This window comes from Lutra lutra, chromosome X, assembly GCF_902655055.1.
Source record: "Lutra lutra chromosome X, mLutLut1.2, whole genome shotgun sequence".
NCBI classification, from domain to species: domain Eukaryota; kingdom Metazoa; phylum Chordata; class Mammalia; order Carnivora; family Mustelidae; genus Lutra; species Lutra lutra.
In genome coordinates this window covers 67,652,384-67,668,305 of record NC_062296.1, presented here as the reverse complement: position 1 = coordinate 67,668,305, position 15,922 = coordinate 67,652,384, and the positions used below count along the sequence as shown (strand labels likewise).

Below are 15,922 nucleotides of genomic sequence, written 5' to 3'. Positions count from 1 at the left end.
ATAATATTACAAGTATCCCCAGTTCTTCAAAGTAGTTTTCTTATATCAGACAGGATTAACCTTTCCATCTCCTATAAGAACATGGAACTTTTTCCTACTGACTGCTCAGCAGTGTGTCTCTTTTCAGTTAGGGAAGTTTTAGTTAGGTAAAACGAATAAATTTTGGAGAACTATTTAATGTACAACAACATAATTATAGTTAATAATACAGTAGGTTGTACTTGAGATTTCCTTAGAAGGTAGATCTTAAGTGTCTTCACCACCCCCACCAAAAATCAGTAATTATGTGAGATGATAGATGTGTTAATTAGCTTAATTGTAGTGAGTATTTTATAATGCATACTGTATCAAATCAAGTTGTACCTTAAATATATATAATTTTTAATAGTTATACTTCAGCAAAGCTGGGGAAAAAAAGAAATGAAGACAACTAAAGAAGATTTTTTTAACCTTTTACAAATTGAAAAATTTGAAAAATTTTTTTTTGATGAGGATTTTTTTTTTTTGATGAGGATCACATTGAAAGAGACAACCTTATGCACTATAATGGGAATTCGAGACCATTTGCTTAAATGCTTAATTTAATATGCTTAAAACTCTTTTCTTTTTAGATTTTATTTTTAAGTAATCTCTATGCCCAATGTCGGGTTCGAACTTACACCCTGAGATTGAGAGTCACGTGCTCTACCAACTGAGCCAGCCCAGCACCCCTAAAACTTTTAAGATTTTTTTATCCCCTTTGAGCTAATGATTTCATTCTGAAAAATTAGTTTGAATAAAATAATCAGAGATCTGCACATATATTTTTCTATAAGAATGTTCCTTATGTGTTCTAGTTTTTTGAATAATTGAAACTTAAATATGTTAGTTTTATAATTTTATTTAAAATAGTTTCGAATATGTATTACTTGCACAGAAGTTTTTTCCCCATTCTTATTGAAAAATAGTTGACATACATCACTGTATAAGTTTAAGGTATACAACATGATGGTTTGCTTTACATATATTGTGAAAAGATTACCACAGTAAGTCCCGCTAGTTCTGTCTTCTCATATAGATCCAGTAAAAAGAAAAGAAAGGGAAAAAAAAATTTCCTTATGATAAGAACTCTTAGGATTTACACTCTTAACAACTGGCCTATATATCATACAGCAGTGTTAGCTATAGTCATGATGTTGTAATTACATTATAGTCCTTATTTCTCTTATAACTGAAAGTTTGTATATTTTGATGACCTTTCTCCCTTTCTACCTCCCTCCCCTGTTCTACCTTTGATAACCACAAGTCTAATCTCTCTTCTGAGTTGTTTTTCTTAAAAATACCACACTTAAGTGAGGTCATACAGTGTTTTTCTTTCACTTTCTGATTTATTTCACTTTAGCAGAATGCCTTCGAGGTCTGTCCATGTTGTAAATGGTAGGATTTTCCTTTTTTTGGTTTTGGTTTTTGTTTTTTTAAATGGCTGAATAATAATTGATTCTATATATATTTCGCAACTTCTTTATCCATTCATCCCATGATGAACACTTAGGTTGTTTCTGTATCTTGGCTATTATAAATGATGCTGTAATAAACGTGGGGTGGATACATCTTTTCCAAGTAAATATTTTGATTTTCTTCAGATAAATACCCAAATGTGGGCATGGAAATTTTATTTTAAAATTTTGGAGGATTGTCCATACTGTTTTCCATAGTGGTATAACTGTACCTAACAATAGTTCATCTGTCCAACATGCAGCAAGACAATTAAAAAAAAAAAAAAAAAAAAACCTGAGCTTTTGCACTGAAGAAAGATAACTATTTATGGTGTGGCACCACCCCAGAGAACAGGGAAGTAATGTTCAAAATCCTGAATTCTTTGATGACTTGCAAGTGAGTGTTTTAGGGCTAAAATCAAGGGTAAAGGGCTTGGAATTGTGGGTCCTTCTGATTGATCAGGATTGGGTAAACTTCAAGACTGATTAACTGGTGCCAAGTCACCTGTTTCTTCAAGGTTGTGGTTGGGTGGCCATTTCATTCGCTGGTTCAGTTCTGCAAAACATTTTACCAGTGTGTGTCAGTGATGATATCTTTGTTAGCAAAAACTGAGGCTATACACCTTGTGACTATGATGTCAGCACAGGCTATTTAATTTCCTGTTCCCTTGGGCTAAATTTTCATTATCTTTTTTTTAAACTTTATTTATTTATCTAAGTTTTCTCCATGCCTATCATGGGCCTCAAACTCACAACCCCAAGATCAAGAGTCGCATGCTCCTCCGACTGAGCTAGCCAGGCACCCCTACATTTTCCTTATCTTAAAGCATATTCTAAGTTCCTTCCCGGTGTTTTTCCCAATAGTCTTTAACTATGGGCGACTTTCCTATAATTACTTAATTACCTAATTCTGTTGGCGGTTTCAGTGGGTCCACCAATTTGTCCAACAGAGCACAAGGGTTACCTTTTCTACATATCCCACCAGCACTTGCAGTTGTCTGTTCTTTTGATAGTAGCCATCCTAACGGTTGTGAGGCGATAGCTCACTGTGGGTTTTGATTTTCATTTTCCTAATGATTAGGGATAAAACTCAAGTTCTAATAGCAAATGTTGTCTGAAGGATAAAAATGTGTTTACACACACAAACACACACATGCATATGGATATATCAATTTTATATAATTTGTATACCCCAGTGTATTTATACCTTTGTGTCTTTATTGACATATCAAGCCTGGAGTTTTATATAAGAAAAATAAGTATTTACTCTTAGTCATGAGGTAATGAATAAATTTCATCTTTAGGCTTTTCAGGAATTTCTAAAAATCACTATAGTGAATGTTACTGATTTTATAATCAGCAAAAAGTTTTAATGTGTTTAAGGCCTGTAGTTAAACAATGTTTAATAATTATTACTTTTGTTCTCGCTAATAAACCATCTTTCATCTTATACTAACCAATAAACTCATACTGTACACTTTTATCACTGCTGGAATTAAATCAGCTACATCAAAACGGTGCCTTATGTGATCGTCACAGCAATCACAAATATTAAGTGTTATTGTTTCTGTGATAGCTAATTTTATGTGTCAACCTAGCTAGGTTATTGTGCCCAGATAATAGCGAAACATTATTCTGGATGTTTCTGTGAAGGTGATTTTGGATGAGAATTATATTTAAATCTGTGGCCTTTGAATAAAGAAGATGGACCTCCGTAGTGTGGGTAGGTCTCATCTAATCAGTTGAATATTTTTTTTTTAAAGATTTTATTTATTTATTGGACAGAGAGATCACAAGTAGGCAGAGAGGCAGGCAGAGAGAGAGGAGGAAGCAGGCTCCCCGCTGAGCAGGGAGCCCGATGCGGGGGTCGATCCCAGGACCCTGAGATCATGACCTGAGCCGAAGGCAGAGGCTTTAACCCACTGAGCCACCCAGGCGCCCCTAATCAGTTGAATATTTTAACAGAACCCAAACCGACCTCCCCAGAACAAAAAGGAATTCTACCCATGGACTGCTTTTGGGTTTGCACTGCAGTTCATTCCTGGGTCTACAGCCTAGGGACCTAACCTGCAGATTTTGGATCTATCAAGTCAATTGCATGAGCCGTTTTCTTAAAATCAGTCTCTCTCAGCTTCTGTTTCTCTGTCTTTCTCTGTCTCTTTCTATGTATACACGTATCCTCTTGGTTCTCTTTCTCTGGAGAACCTTGACTAAGACAGTCTCTATTCCATAGATGAGCAGACTGTTTTATTTTTCTTCGTGCCAACCCAGAATTGTAGGGCATTCAGTCTTTATAGTCATGAAGCCCTTTCTCTCCAGAATTATTTTCCCTGTGAGTTCACTGTGGATTAAAGCATAGGAATAGCCAGTGAAATATACATGAGCAACCTAGAAGGGGAAACATTTTTCATTTTAACAACTTTGGTTTATTTTGAGATGTCACATTTAAACATCATAAAAGCATTTAAAGCACTGTCATAGAATTGAAGGAGCAGCCAATACAAAACTGAACAGAGGTTTCCTCAGTAACCAAACATCCACATAAAGCTGGTAATTTATTCTCTGTGCATTAATGGTTCCAAGGTAATTAGTTGGTGTCTATAAAATAAATAAGCACAGAAGGCAATTCAAAATACGGAGGTAAAATCACCCTTAAGAACTTCTCACAAGTACTTGGAAGAATTCACATGGGCCTTGTCTGTCTCCCTCTCATTAGCTAATTGTTCTGAATGTCTGGATTGTTCTAAGATCCACTAATATGATAAGTACTTCTTAATAGCTAAAGTATTAGAGTAGAGTGGCATACAATACAATATAATATAATATGGTATGAAGTAGTGCATTGCAGTACAATAATATACAATGTTCCCGGTAGGGGGGAATAATTAAAAAAACAAAAGGTCAGTTAACATGTGGGATACTTGGGTGGCTCATTCAGTTAAACATTCCATTCTTGACTTCGTTCGGCTCAGGTCATGATCTCAGGGTCCTGGGATTGAGCACCGTGTGGTGCTCTGGTGGGTTGTGGAGCTTGCTTTGGACCCTCATTCTCCCCTCCCTCTGCCCTTCCGCCCCCCCCACTGCCCCCCAGAAAGAGTATACCTCTTGCATACTTGGGAGAGACCCAGGAAGAATGAGTAACTCCTTGGAATGGCCCAAGCCCTTACCTTAAAATACAGTCTCCAGTTAAAGACAAAAAAAGATGTTGGGGGTTGGAGAACCAATAATGCAAAGTTAACAGGAAAGCACAGTAAACAAGAGTAACATTGTTTTGCAGATTTAGGTCACTGTCTTCTCCACTGATAACCCTCGAGTTTCTAGAGATTTAGTCTTCCCAACTTCTTAGTACAGAGAGGGAGACACCCTTACAAATGCAGATTTCCTTTAGAAATGTAAATGTCTCTTATAAAAGGGTAACTTTTACTCAGTTTTCAGAGCTTCTGTATCCACACTTTTTAAAAAAATAATCAGCTTAAGGGGTGCCTGGGTGGCTTAGTGTGTTAAGCCTCTGCCTTTGGCTCAAGTCATGGTCTCAGAGTCCTGGGATAGTGCCTCCCAGGGGGTTCTCTGCTCAGCAGGGACCCTGCTTCCCCCCCCCCCCCCCCCCCCGCCAGGTGCCTCTCTGCCTACTTGTGATCTCTCTCTGTCAAATAAATAAATAAAATATTTAAAAAATAATAATCAGCTCAAAAAGTCCTTATACCAAAGACATATTTTGGGGTGGCAAATTCTACTCCCCTTCACCATGCAATACAGTTCCATACAACACAATATAGTGCAATGCACAACACTCTTGTTCAGAAGCGAGAATTCCACTGGTCTGGGCCCCTTCTTTCAGATGAGGAAACTGAGGCCCACAGAAGGTAATGATTCACCTAAGTAAGTTAGGCAAACAGAGCAGTACCTGTAATCTTTAAAACATGCCAATACTGATTTCAATATGCATATGAATAACTAAAATTGGAGGACATCTTAAACCATATACTAACTCAACACTGGAGAATAAAGAGTATCAAAGTATAAGCTGAACAGATCACGTTGAACAAATGGCAAACTTGAGATTGAGGCCAGTATAAACCCTGCTACACAGGACTGTTGTGGTGGACCAGGGTTCTGGTGTCAGGATTTGGGAGGATGACTTTAGACATCACTAGTGACAGAAATGCCTACTAAAAAAAAAAAAATATCTAGAACCGTGATGTAAACATTACTTTCTCACCATGTAGTTCATTCCCAATCCAGCTTCCTTTAGGATGAATTGCTAGCATCCTTTTTCACACTTCCAAGAAAAGAAAAATCTCATCAACTATTCCTGATTTTTGTCCTTAGACTAGAATCTTAGAGTGCTGGAAATGTACCACTGTGATCTATAATATAATACTTAGATAGTTCTGATGAAGTTTGAGAATATAGGTGAGGTTCAGTGGGGTAGAGTCCAGAGCCAAGGACCAAGAAAGAATTGTTGAGATGTCTTTGGTGCAAAATGGTGTTTTATTAAAGCACAGGGACCGGACCGTGGGCAGAAAGAGCTGCTGCCCCTGGGGTTGTGAGGGGTGGTCCATTATATACTTGCAAGTTGGGAGGGGGTCAGGAATAGCCTATGTCTCTAAGGAATTTTGGAAGCAAAGTTTCAGGAACCTTGAGGGGCTAGCTGTTGTTGGGAAAAGGTCATTTATTACCATCTAATAAAACCTTAGTCATGAGACCCTTCAGATGTTTATCAGTGGGCCATATGCTTGGGAATGATTGCCAGCACATATCTTGGAGAGATTAGAGATAAAGGAAATTTCCAAAGGAATTTTTATATGTTAAAGTAGACTACAGGATCCTGGTTGGGGGTGGGGGGGTAGTCAGGCTAGGATTGCCTTTTGCCCATAGCAAAGTATTAAGGTGGAGGCAGTGGAGTCCCTAGAGGAATGTCACCCTGCCTGTTTCAAGGACTTGTCAGTGGGCCCTAGGTAGAAAGGAAATTTAGTAACTTTTCTTCTGCCTTTGTTTCCCACATCAGTTCTATATATAATATGTGAATGTTTTGGCAATTAGGGGGAGAAATGATTGGTTATTTCTTTGGAAATATGAATTCTTAACTTAGAAGTAAAACATTCTTATTTTAGTGGTGAATATAATGAATACCTGGGGAAGGTGAAGGATGGAGAGCTTTTACAGGGCAAGGTCATGGCCATGCAGGATGGTGCTTCTCTTTGCACTTACAAATTGTAATGCAATCAGCTTTTCACCCTCCACTTCCCTCTCATGACAAATGAGTTCACCAAAGAGTTTGAAAACGGTATGTACTGAGGTTTCTCAAAGTTTTATGTTAAGTATGGTATTCAGAAACCTACATTAAGAGATGTTTGTTTTTTGTTTTTTGTTTTTCAGATAATAGTTTTAGCAATTTCCATGTCTGGTATTATCTCGAGATCCATAGCTCTCCGGGACCACCAGTAAACATTATTAAAATGAAATGCCTTGCTCTGGTAAGAACCCATTACACGTTTTAGACTCTATCTTTTTGTAAACAGAGCTTTTGTTGTACACTTAAATTGCGATCCCTTAAAAACATCCATATTAAATGAACACATTAGAATAAATTATTCAAATTATAGCATTTTTTTTAAATTATAGCAGTTTTATTTTAAATCCGGTAATATGGACCTTAAGTACTTATGGAAAACATCTTTTAGCTCTATGGTATCTTATAGTAGCTTTACTGATTAGAATTCTACTTGCATATTTCAAGAGTTACCAAGAGAAAAAAAAAAAGAGTTACCAAGAGCAAACTTAACCTTAGTTTACGTACTTAACCCTCGCACATATGGTAAAAGCAGGATTATGCTTTGTCAGGGATCAGAAATATCCTGTCCCGTCAAGGTCTTTCTGACTGGACTAAGAATCAAATTGACATGAGACAGATTAACAGGAAAAAAAATCAAATTTAGTAGTGTATGTTGGGAATGCACATAGACACGGAAACTCCAAAGACAGGCAAAATGAGGTATATATGTCATTTTCAATTAAGGAGAGGGTGGTAGGGGTCTGAGACTTCAAAGGGAAGAAATGCAATTTACATAAAGATGAAAAAGGATAAATATTTAGTAAGCAAATGTTTGCTGGGCCTCTTGGAAACAAAAGGATACAGAGAACTTTGATCAATCAGGCCTTGCTAGGTTCCTCCCACCACACCCAGTTCGTAGTGTAATGTGGTGATAGCTCTCTTTCCCGAGTAGGGCTTCTGTCTAAATCCTTTTTATGCAGTTGAGGAGATAAGTAAAGAGCTTTTCCTGAATCTGCTGGGTTTTGATTGCTTTTTAACTCAAAATTGTCTTCCTGCCAAAGTGGCAAGTTTTTTTTTTTAAGATTTTATTTATTTGACAGAGAGCACAAGTAGGCAGAGAGGCAAGCAGAGAAAGAGAGAGAGGGAGGAGGAAGCAGGCTTCCTGCCTAGCAGAGAGCCCGATTCGGGACTCGATCCCATGACCCTGAGATCATGACCTGAGCTGAAGGCAGAGGCTTAACCCACTGAGCCACCCAGGCAGCCCCCAAAGTGGCAAATTTTTGAGGAGGCCTGTCTTTGGTTCCTGCAGTCTCTTGACTCATTCAGTACTGATTCTTCTTGGTTTCTACATTAGGCCTTTCCACTTTAAAACACTTTAAAGGCACCTGGGTGGCTCAGTGGGTTAAAGCCTCTGCCTTCGGCTCAGGTCATGATCTCAGGGTCCTAGGATCGAGCCCCACATGGGGCTCTCTGCTCAGCAGGGAGCCTGCCTCCCCCTCTCTCTCTGCCTGCCTCTCTGCCTACTTATGATCTCTGTCTGTCAAATAAATAAATAAATAAAATCTTAAAAAAAAAACAAAAAACAAACACAATTGGAATAACAGGGATAGATTTGGCATTTTAAGTAATACTGACTAAGAATAGAAGTGTTTTATGTTACTTATTAAAGTGTTACTAAATCCATGTTCATTATTATTATTTAATAAAGTTAAATATTGAATCTTGTTTGTTTTTTTTTTTTAAGACTTTATTTACTTATTTGAGAGACAGGGAGAGCATAGCAGGGGAGAGAGGGCCAGGGGGAGAGGGTGAAGCAGATTTCCTGTTGAACTTGGAGCCTAGCGCTGAACCGATCTGAGGACTCCGAGATCATGACTTGGGCTGAAGTCAGACACTTAACCAATTGAGCCACCCAGGTGCCCCAAATTGAGTTTTGGTTTAAATGAAACATGAAGATGGTATTAATTGCTCTTAACCATGTTTTAATTTGATTTAATTTTCTTATTGTTAGTATTCAGATATTTAAATTGATGGTAAAGATTACTTTCATTTTTAAACATGCAGATAGATTTTTCATAAAATTGATTTAGAACCTTGAACTTATGCTCCAACAAATAAAAAAATTTAAAAAGACTAAAATAGTTTAAATCTGTAAATCAATTACTTGCCCACTTGATTTCTGGGTAAATCTCCACTGAGACATAGAAAATGGGTGGTTAAACTATTGAGATGCACTCAAATGTAGCTTGCAAAAGCATTCTCTTCTAAGTGGAAAATGATTTAATATGATCATGGTAGGGTCATTTCACTCAATGAAAATGTCTCATTTCTGTGATCCTGTTATCACTACAGAATAAAATCTTTCTTATAGGTTATTTTAAAATGATATAGCTTTATATAACCACTTGCTGTGGAAAATGATTACTGGATTAGCAGAAATCTCTTTATCAGGACACAGGAGAAAAAAAAACATTTTAAATGGGTCCAGGAGAAATTGGGACCATGAGGTGGCACCTCAAAAAATATAGACATTGGCTCCCTTATTAATTGTATGTTTAAAATAGGTATAGAGATGAGTAGAGACCTGCAACTCAAAGTAACAAAAAAAAGATTTAATTGTAAAATACTAGTAGACAAGCAACGGTTCACATCTTCTCATGAAATGGTATATAATGTGCCCCCCTTTTGTGAAGAGTTTTTAACCCTTCAAGCAAAACTGATAGAAATTAAGATTTTTTAACTCTCAACTTTGAATATTAAAGATTGTTATACTGACTGAGAAAAATATACCATCAGGGTACTTTATGTGGATAAGTAAGAAGACTGAGCAAAAAGAAAACACCATCTGTTTCTTTTAATGTGCTTCAAATATGTTTTCATTTTTATTTTATTTTATTTTATTTATTTATTTATTTTTTTAAAGATTTTATTTATTTATTTTACAGACAGAGATCACAAGTAGGCCGAGAGGCAGGCAGAGAGAGAGAGGTGGAAGCAGGCTCCCCACTGAGCAGAGAGCCCGACTCGGGGCCGATCCCAGGACCCTGGGATCATGACCTGAGTGCAAGGCAGAGGCTTTAACCCACTGAGCCACCCAGGCTCCCCATGTTTTCATTTTTAAAATTAATATTTGCATATACACTTTTCAGGAACACATTATTTTCATAAATAATGTATTTTCAAATAACGGCCCTTGTCCATTTTCCATAAAAGCCTTGCCCCTCCCTATGTAATAAACTTCATTATTATTGTGTGTTAAATAAAAATACGACCAAGTGGGGCGCCTGGGTGGTGTAGTTGGCTAATTGCATCCAGCACTTGGTTTCGGCTCAGGTCATGATCTCAGGGTCCTGAGACAGAGCCTCACATTGGGCTCCTCGCCCAGCGTGGAGTCTGCTTGAGATTCTCTTTCTCCATCTTCTGCTCCTCTCTCTCATTCTGTCTCTCTCTCTTTCTGAAACAAATAAATACATTCTTTAAAAAAAGAAAAAAGTACAGCCAAGTATATTAGAAGATCTAATTGGCTTTATTAAATCAGCATCCCATCTAGCCAGTAGAGGGGAGCACCATGGAGTTGTACAAAATGAAAGGTTTTTATAGATGGAGGGTAGGGCAAGAAATTTATTAGCAAAAAAAAAAAAAAAAAAAAAAGGATCGTTCCAGATAAGGTAACTTTTAGTCATGGTAAAGAGCAAGGGGTCTTAGCATGCAGATTAGTTCATTTTCCTTTGAGGGATGGAGAAGGTATATACAGATTCATTGGCACTCATCAGAAACTTCCTGACTGACCAGTTAAGGCTACATTATATAGCCTATATATATATATATATATATATATATATATATATATATATGGCTTTGTGTGTGTGTGTGTGTGTGTTCACATCAGCTTTATTTAAAATACTCATAAGCTTCGGGCTCCTACTCATAGTTTAGACAGAGAAAGTGACTGGCATGCAATTAACCATTGAACACTTGCTGAGTGTCAAACATTGCTCTGTTTTGCAAGTATGAACTCATTTAATTCTTACTACAACCGTGTGATCCAGGAACTAATACTTTTCCCTTTATAAAGATGAGCAAACTGGGATCCAGAAACTTGCTCCAGCTTAAATAATAAGCCAGAGTCAGCACTGGAACTCAGGTGGCCTGGGGCTTAGTGACCCTCTCAGGGCAGGATGTGAGCAGGCATTTCTTCCAAGGTTCCAGAGGCCCAGCTCGCTTCCCTCTCCCCCACTCCGCCATACCTAAGATCACAATGAAGCCAGATGGCGCCACTGTCTGGGTACCTCTTCTAGGCTACTGTTAACAGGCAACTTCGTGACCCAGGAGGCTCATGTGAAACCTACATCAATATTTTTATGGCAGTTTGAAATTGAAACTGCAATTAGAATATGTGTTATGCCTCTACTTTGGGGATTTGGCCTAAGTGATGCCATTTGGGGCCTATGGTTACTTTTAATTTGGTTTGTTTTGTTTTATTTTTTTAAGTTTGTTTATTTTTATTTTTTTGGTAATCTCCACACCCAACATGGGGCTCGAACCCACAGCCCTGAAATCAAGAGTCACGTGCTCTTCCAACTGGGCCAGCAAGGCTCCGCGCTTTTGTTTTTGTTTTTGTTTTTAACACATGTAATTCTCATTCAGTTTGTGTTGATTTCCTGTCAGTTTTTACTTTAAACCTTTCCTGGTTTTGGTACCACAGTGTGATGCCTATAACTCATCTTGTTTACGTATGTTCTTGTGATTATTACCAATTTCACCATTGCTCTTATTTTTCATTAGGTATAGTTAACATGGTTATTTTGTAAAGATATTTAATAATTTATATCCAAGGTCTACATAGATAAAAATGCAATTCCTGAGCCTCCATTCCATTTAGCAGTACAGGAGTAGAACTTAGCGCCATGAATTTCTAAATTGCTGTTTGTCACTACAGGTAGGTGTATTGCACTACACAATCACTTTCAGCTGAAGTTGATGGCAGAGGGGAGTCTTTTTTGACTACCTCCAATCCAGTTAGGCTGCTAAATGACAGTGATGTTGTCGCCTAGTTATTGTTTTCCCACCTTTCTAGTAGTAATTGCCTAAGGTAAAAATAAATGCAGTCTTTAACTCCCAGACATGATGGTTCAGTTGGTGGAGATCGTATGGATTCTTTTAGATAATCCCATCACATAAATCTTGGTGCACTTCTTTTTTTTTTTTTTTTAGAGATCACAAGCAGAGAGACAGTTAGGGAGAGGAGGAAGCAGGCTCCCTGCTGAGCAGAGAGCCCGATGTGGGGCTCGATCCCAGGACCCTGGGATCATGACCTGAGCTGAAGGCAGAGGCTTTAACCCACTGAGCCACCCAGGCGCCCCTCTTTGTGCACTTCTTGAAGAAGTTTTCCAAATACTTTCAAAAGTATGCTAAAATTGTTGTCCTTACCTATATACTGTTAGCTAATAGTTTTTAATGCATTCGCTATTTTGCCAAACTTTTGAGATGTATTTTATTTAAACCTTAGATCATCAGATGTAGCAATGGAGCTTTCAAGATACTAAGCCATCTCTGATTTTCCATCTGTATCTCAGCTTTTGTTACATTCAACCCAGTTTTCACATCTTCCTTAAAGATGGTCTGAATCTCTCTAAAATAGCACTCATGTAAGAAATGTTTATACCCTCAAGGCACATAAATTTGGTTACTTCTTCAGAGTAAGTTCCAAAAATCAGGTTATATTCACAGTAAACAATAAGTGGTTGTTAGCAGTCCATTATCTCTTGGTGTAAATTGTTTAGTATTCTCTTGGAATTTTTAACATGTGATATCTGCTATTCCATTTTGTTTGACCTTAGAAATCTCTTGTATGTCTTATAGTTTGGCTGTGTGAGAATAATGAGAGTGATCCATTATCTTCCTACTGACAATAATTTCAACATACAGTAATGAGTTACGAATGTGTTCTGAATACAAAACTTAAGTGTGTGGCTAAAACCTATGCTTTAAGCTTTAGATCAGTCATAGCCTCCATAATATTTGTTCTGTTGTCAGTCACAATTGAATGACTAATTTTTTTCATTTTATAATCAATCTTTAATGAATTCACTGTATTATTAATGGTGAGACCCAGAAGTCTCTTTGCAAGTTAGTGAGAGAAGAATGTTGGGGAGGGAAACATTTATTATACCTTTGAAGGTTTTTTTTGGCTGGTCTAAGAATTAAATTGACATGAGACAAATTAACAGGAGAAAATCAAACAGAAGTTTAATAACATGTATATCTCCTTCCTGTATACATGGGAGAGACCCGGGAAACTGAATAACTCCTCAAAATGACAGAAGCCTTCACCTTAAATACTAAATACTATCTTCAGCTAAAGACAAAGCAAAATGTTGGGGGTGGGAGTCAGTTTTATTGGAGGTGACCAGGAAAAGCATTGTAAACAAGGGTAATGTTGCTGTGCAGATTTATGTTTTGCCTTTTCTATTGATAAGAGTCTCTAGGGATTTAGAGTCATTACCCCATCCCCCCAGCCCCCAGTGAGGGAGATGATATTACAAAAGCAGATTTCCCTTATGAATGTAAATGTCTATTATAAAAGAGTAACTCCTACTTAGTTTTTCCAAGGAGCTTAGTGTTTGTGTTTGTTGTTTCCTAAAAATAATCAGTTTAAAATAATCAGTATGACAAAGAGACATGTCTTGGGATGGTGAAATTTTCTCCCCTTCAGGAGCATAGTTAAAAACACTATTATTTTCTTCTTTTTCATTTTTTTTTTGTATTTTTATATTCTATATTTTTTGGGGGGTGAAAGATCATATATCATGGCTATTGTACATGATACTGAAATTTTTCTTCCTCATGAGGTCTTGATGTAAAAAATTAATTTTCTGCTTTGAATTTATCTTGAGAAAATAAAATATAGACTATATGTGTACATGTATATAAATACATATATATACAGTCATGAGCGCGCTATGAAGGCACACACATGAGTTTTGTCTTTCCACAATGTCAGCCTTATTCAGTCATGAAGCAAAGTTAAATCACAATGATAAAGCAGGTTGAGGATTCCAAACTCAATGACAGTTCACCATGTGATCCAACTTGGCTTCTTACATGGCACACAGAACAGAACATAAGACAAGCCACACAACAAATGAGATAACAGAAGGGGGTAGGAAGTTAACGAACCAAACCCGAAGTCAGTCCGTGGGCACACAGTTGGAGGTGAGGCCTGGGTCCCGTCCGAGTCAACTTTGGACTCTTATCTTTTATTATATTCAAGCAGTGAAGGATCTCGGTTTTCGGAGATCCATCGCGCAGAGTTTCAGCCGCAGTTGCCTTTTTTAAGTGGTCATAGAGAAGTCATGTCTGAAGAGTCTGAGAGTTTGCTGCCAAAGTCCTCCCCTTTTTAAAGGGATTGAATCAGTCTTTGGCCGCTGCAGACCTGCTGTGGTTCTCCTTGTTACCAGTGCTGGGGCATCAGCTGATGCTGGTCCTGGTGATATCTTATAGCTGCAGTATCTTTAACTACTTGTGTCATTGCTTGACATAGACCCCTGCTTGACATGAGAGGCTCCATTTTGTACTCCACATATATACATACATATGTGTGTATACAGAGATACACATTAAGCAGGAGGCTAATTCCTAGGGATCAGTCCCTGCAACCAGATATATTTCTTTTTTTCTTTTTTAAAGATTTTATTTACTTATTTGACAGACAGAGATCACAAGTAGGCAGAGAGGCAGGCAGAGAGAGAGGAGGAAGCAGGCTCCCTGCGGAGCAGAGAGCCCGATGCAAAGCTCGATCCCAGGGCCCTGAGATCATGACCTGAGCCAAAGGCAGAGGCTTTAACCCACTGAGCTACCCAGGCGCCCCTCAGATATATTTCTATTTGTCACAGCTATTAGAATAGCTGCTGCACCCCCCACCCCCGCCCCTGAGGTTATGGTAAGTGTCTGAATACACACGAACAAACCTATACACTCTTCAGGAGTTTCCGACTTTTTCACAGGTCCTCAGTGCCTGTCGAGTTACATGCTCACTCCCACATCATCTGCCGGTCCGGCACTGGCAGCCCACCTTGATTGCACGTCTGCATTCTGTATGTCTCAGGTTGGGTAGGGAGGTGTGAAGCATGACTTCCTTAGGTATAGGGGCCATGCGGGTGGCAGTAGCAGAGGAATGCCAAGGGCGTTTCTAGTTTTCAGCTGTCTGCCTGTTTCCTCTGAGTTCTGAACTGTTGGCACTAACTTTTCAATTTAGGAAAATCCCTGAGACAGACTGTAGTTATCACTTCTTTTGAATTACATGGTACATTTTAAAACACCCTAGTACAGTTTGTTTACTGACTTGGTGATGTTTGTAAATGGAATAAAATTAAAATTGAAAATGTCCTCAATAATATGCCTCACTTAATTAATATTGTATGTTTTGGACCTCAGAAATAACCCCTGTAATTTTTTTTAATTAAGTAGGCTCTGTGCCCAACATGGGGCTTGAATCCATGACCCTGAGATCAAGAGTTAGATGCTTTACTGACTGAACCAGCCAGGCACCTCAGAAATAATCCCTTTAAAAGGAACTCATGGGGACGCCTGGGTGGCTCGGTTGATTGAGCGTCTGCCTTTGGCTCAGGTCATGATTCCAGGGTCCTGGAATTGAGCCCCATGTTGGGCTCCATGCTCAGCAGGGAGCCTGCTTCTCCCTCTCTCCCCTTGCTTGTGCTCACTCTCCCTCTGTCAAATAAATAAGTAAAATCTTTAAATAAAAAAATAATAAAATAAAATGAAGTGAACTCATGATTATTTTCTGGGAGAAGATGTGGTGGGAAATATATCCTGCTAGTGCATGTTGAATTGTCATTGACTCCATTAGGCTTTTATGGGCAAAAAAAAACATAATCTTGATTTACTCTGACCCAGTTAGAGTAGGAAGTGATGAGGTTTTCAGTGCAAATACTCAGTGAGTTAAATTTTCCCTATTCAGAGAAGGTGTGAACTGGCAACCAAATGATAAATTCAACCCACTGTCTTTCTCAGATCTGTCCTTACCGATAACTTTCATGAAAGGAGGTAGCCTAGGTTAACTTGATACTTTTAAACTCTTCCTGAGTAAGATCTTATCAGTGGTTGCTGTATTATTTAGTTTAAAGTATCCAGACTATTAGACATATTAACC

General features: G+C 38.1%; 1 protein-coding gene across 1 annotated transcript in view; it reads left to right on the top strand.

The window, feature by feature from the left end:
• The window catches only part of CFAP47 (cilia and flagella associated protein 47), a 544,336-nt gene that overhangs the window by 379,668 nt on the left and 148,746 nt on the right, over positions 1-15,922 (top strand). Inside the window, exon 54 of the mRNA XM_047716464.1 lies at positions 6,855-6,952. Coding sequence (XP_047572420.1) covers positions 6,855-6,952 — 98 coding nt within the window. The remainder of the gene's footprint in view (positions 1-6,854; positions 6,953-15,922) is intronic.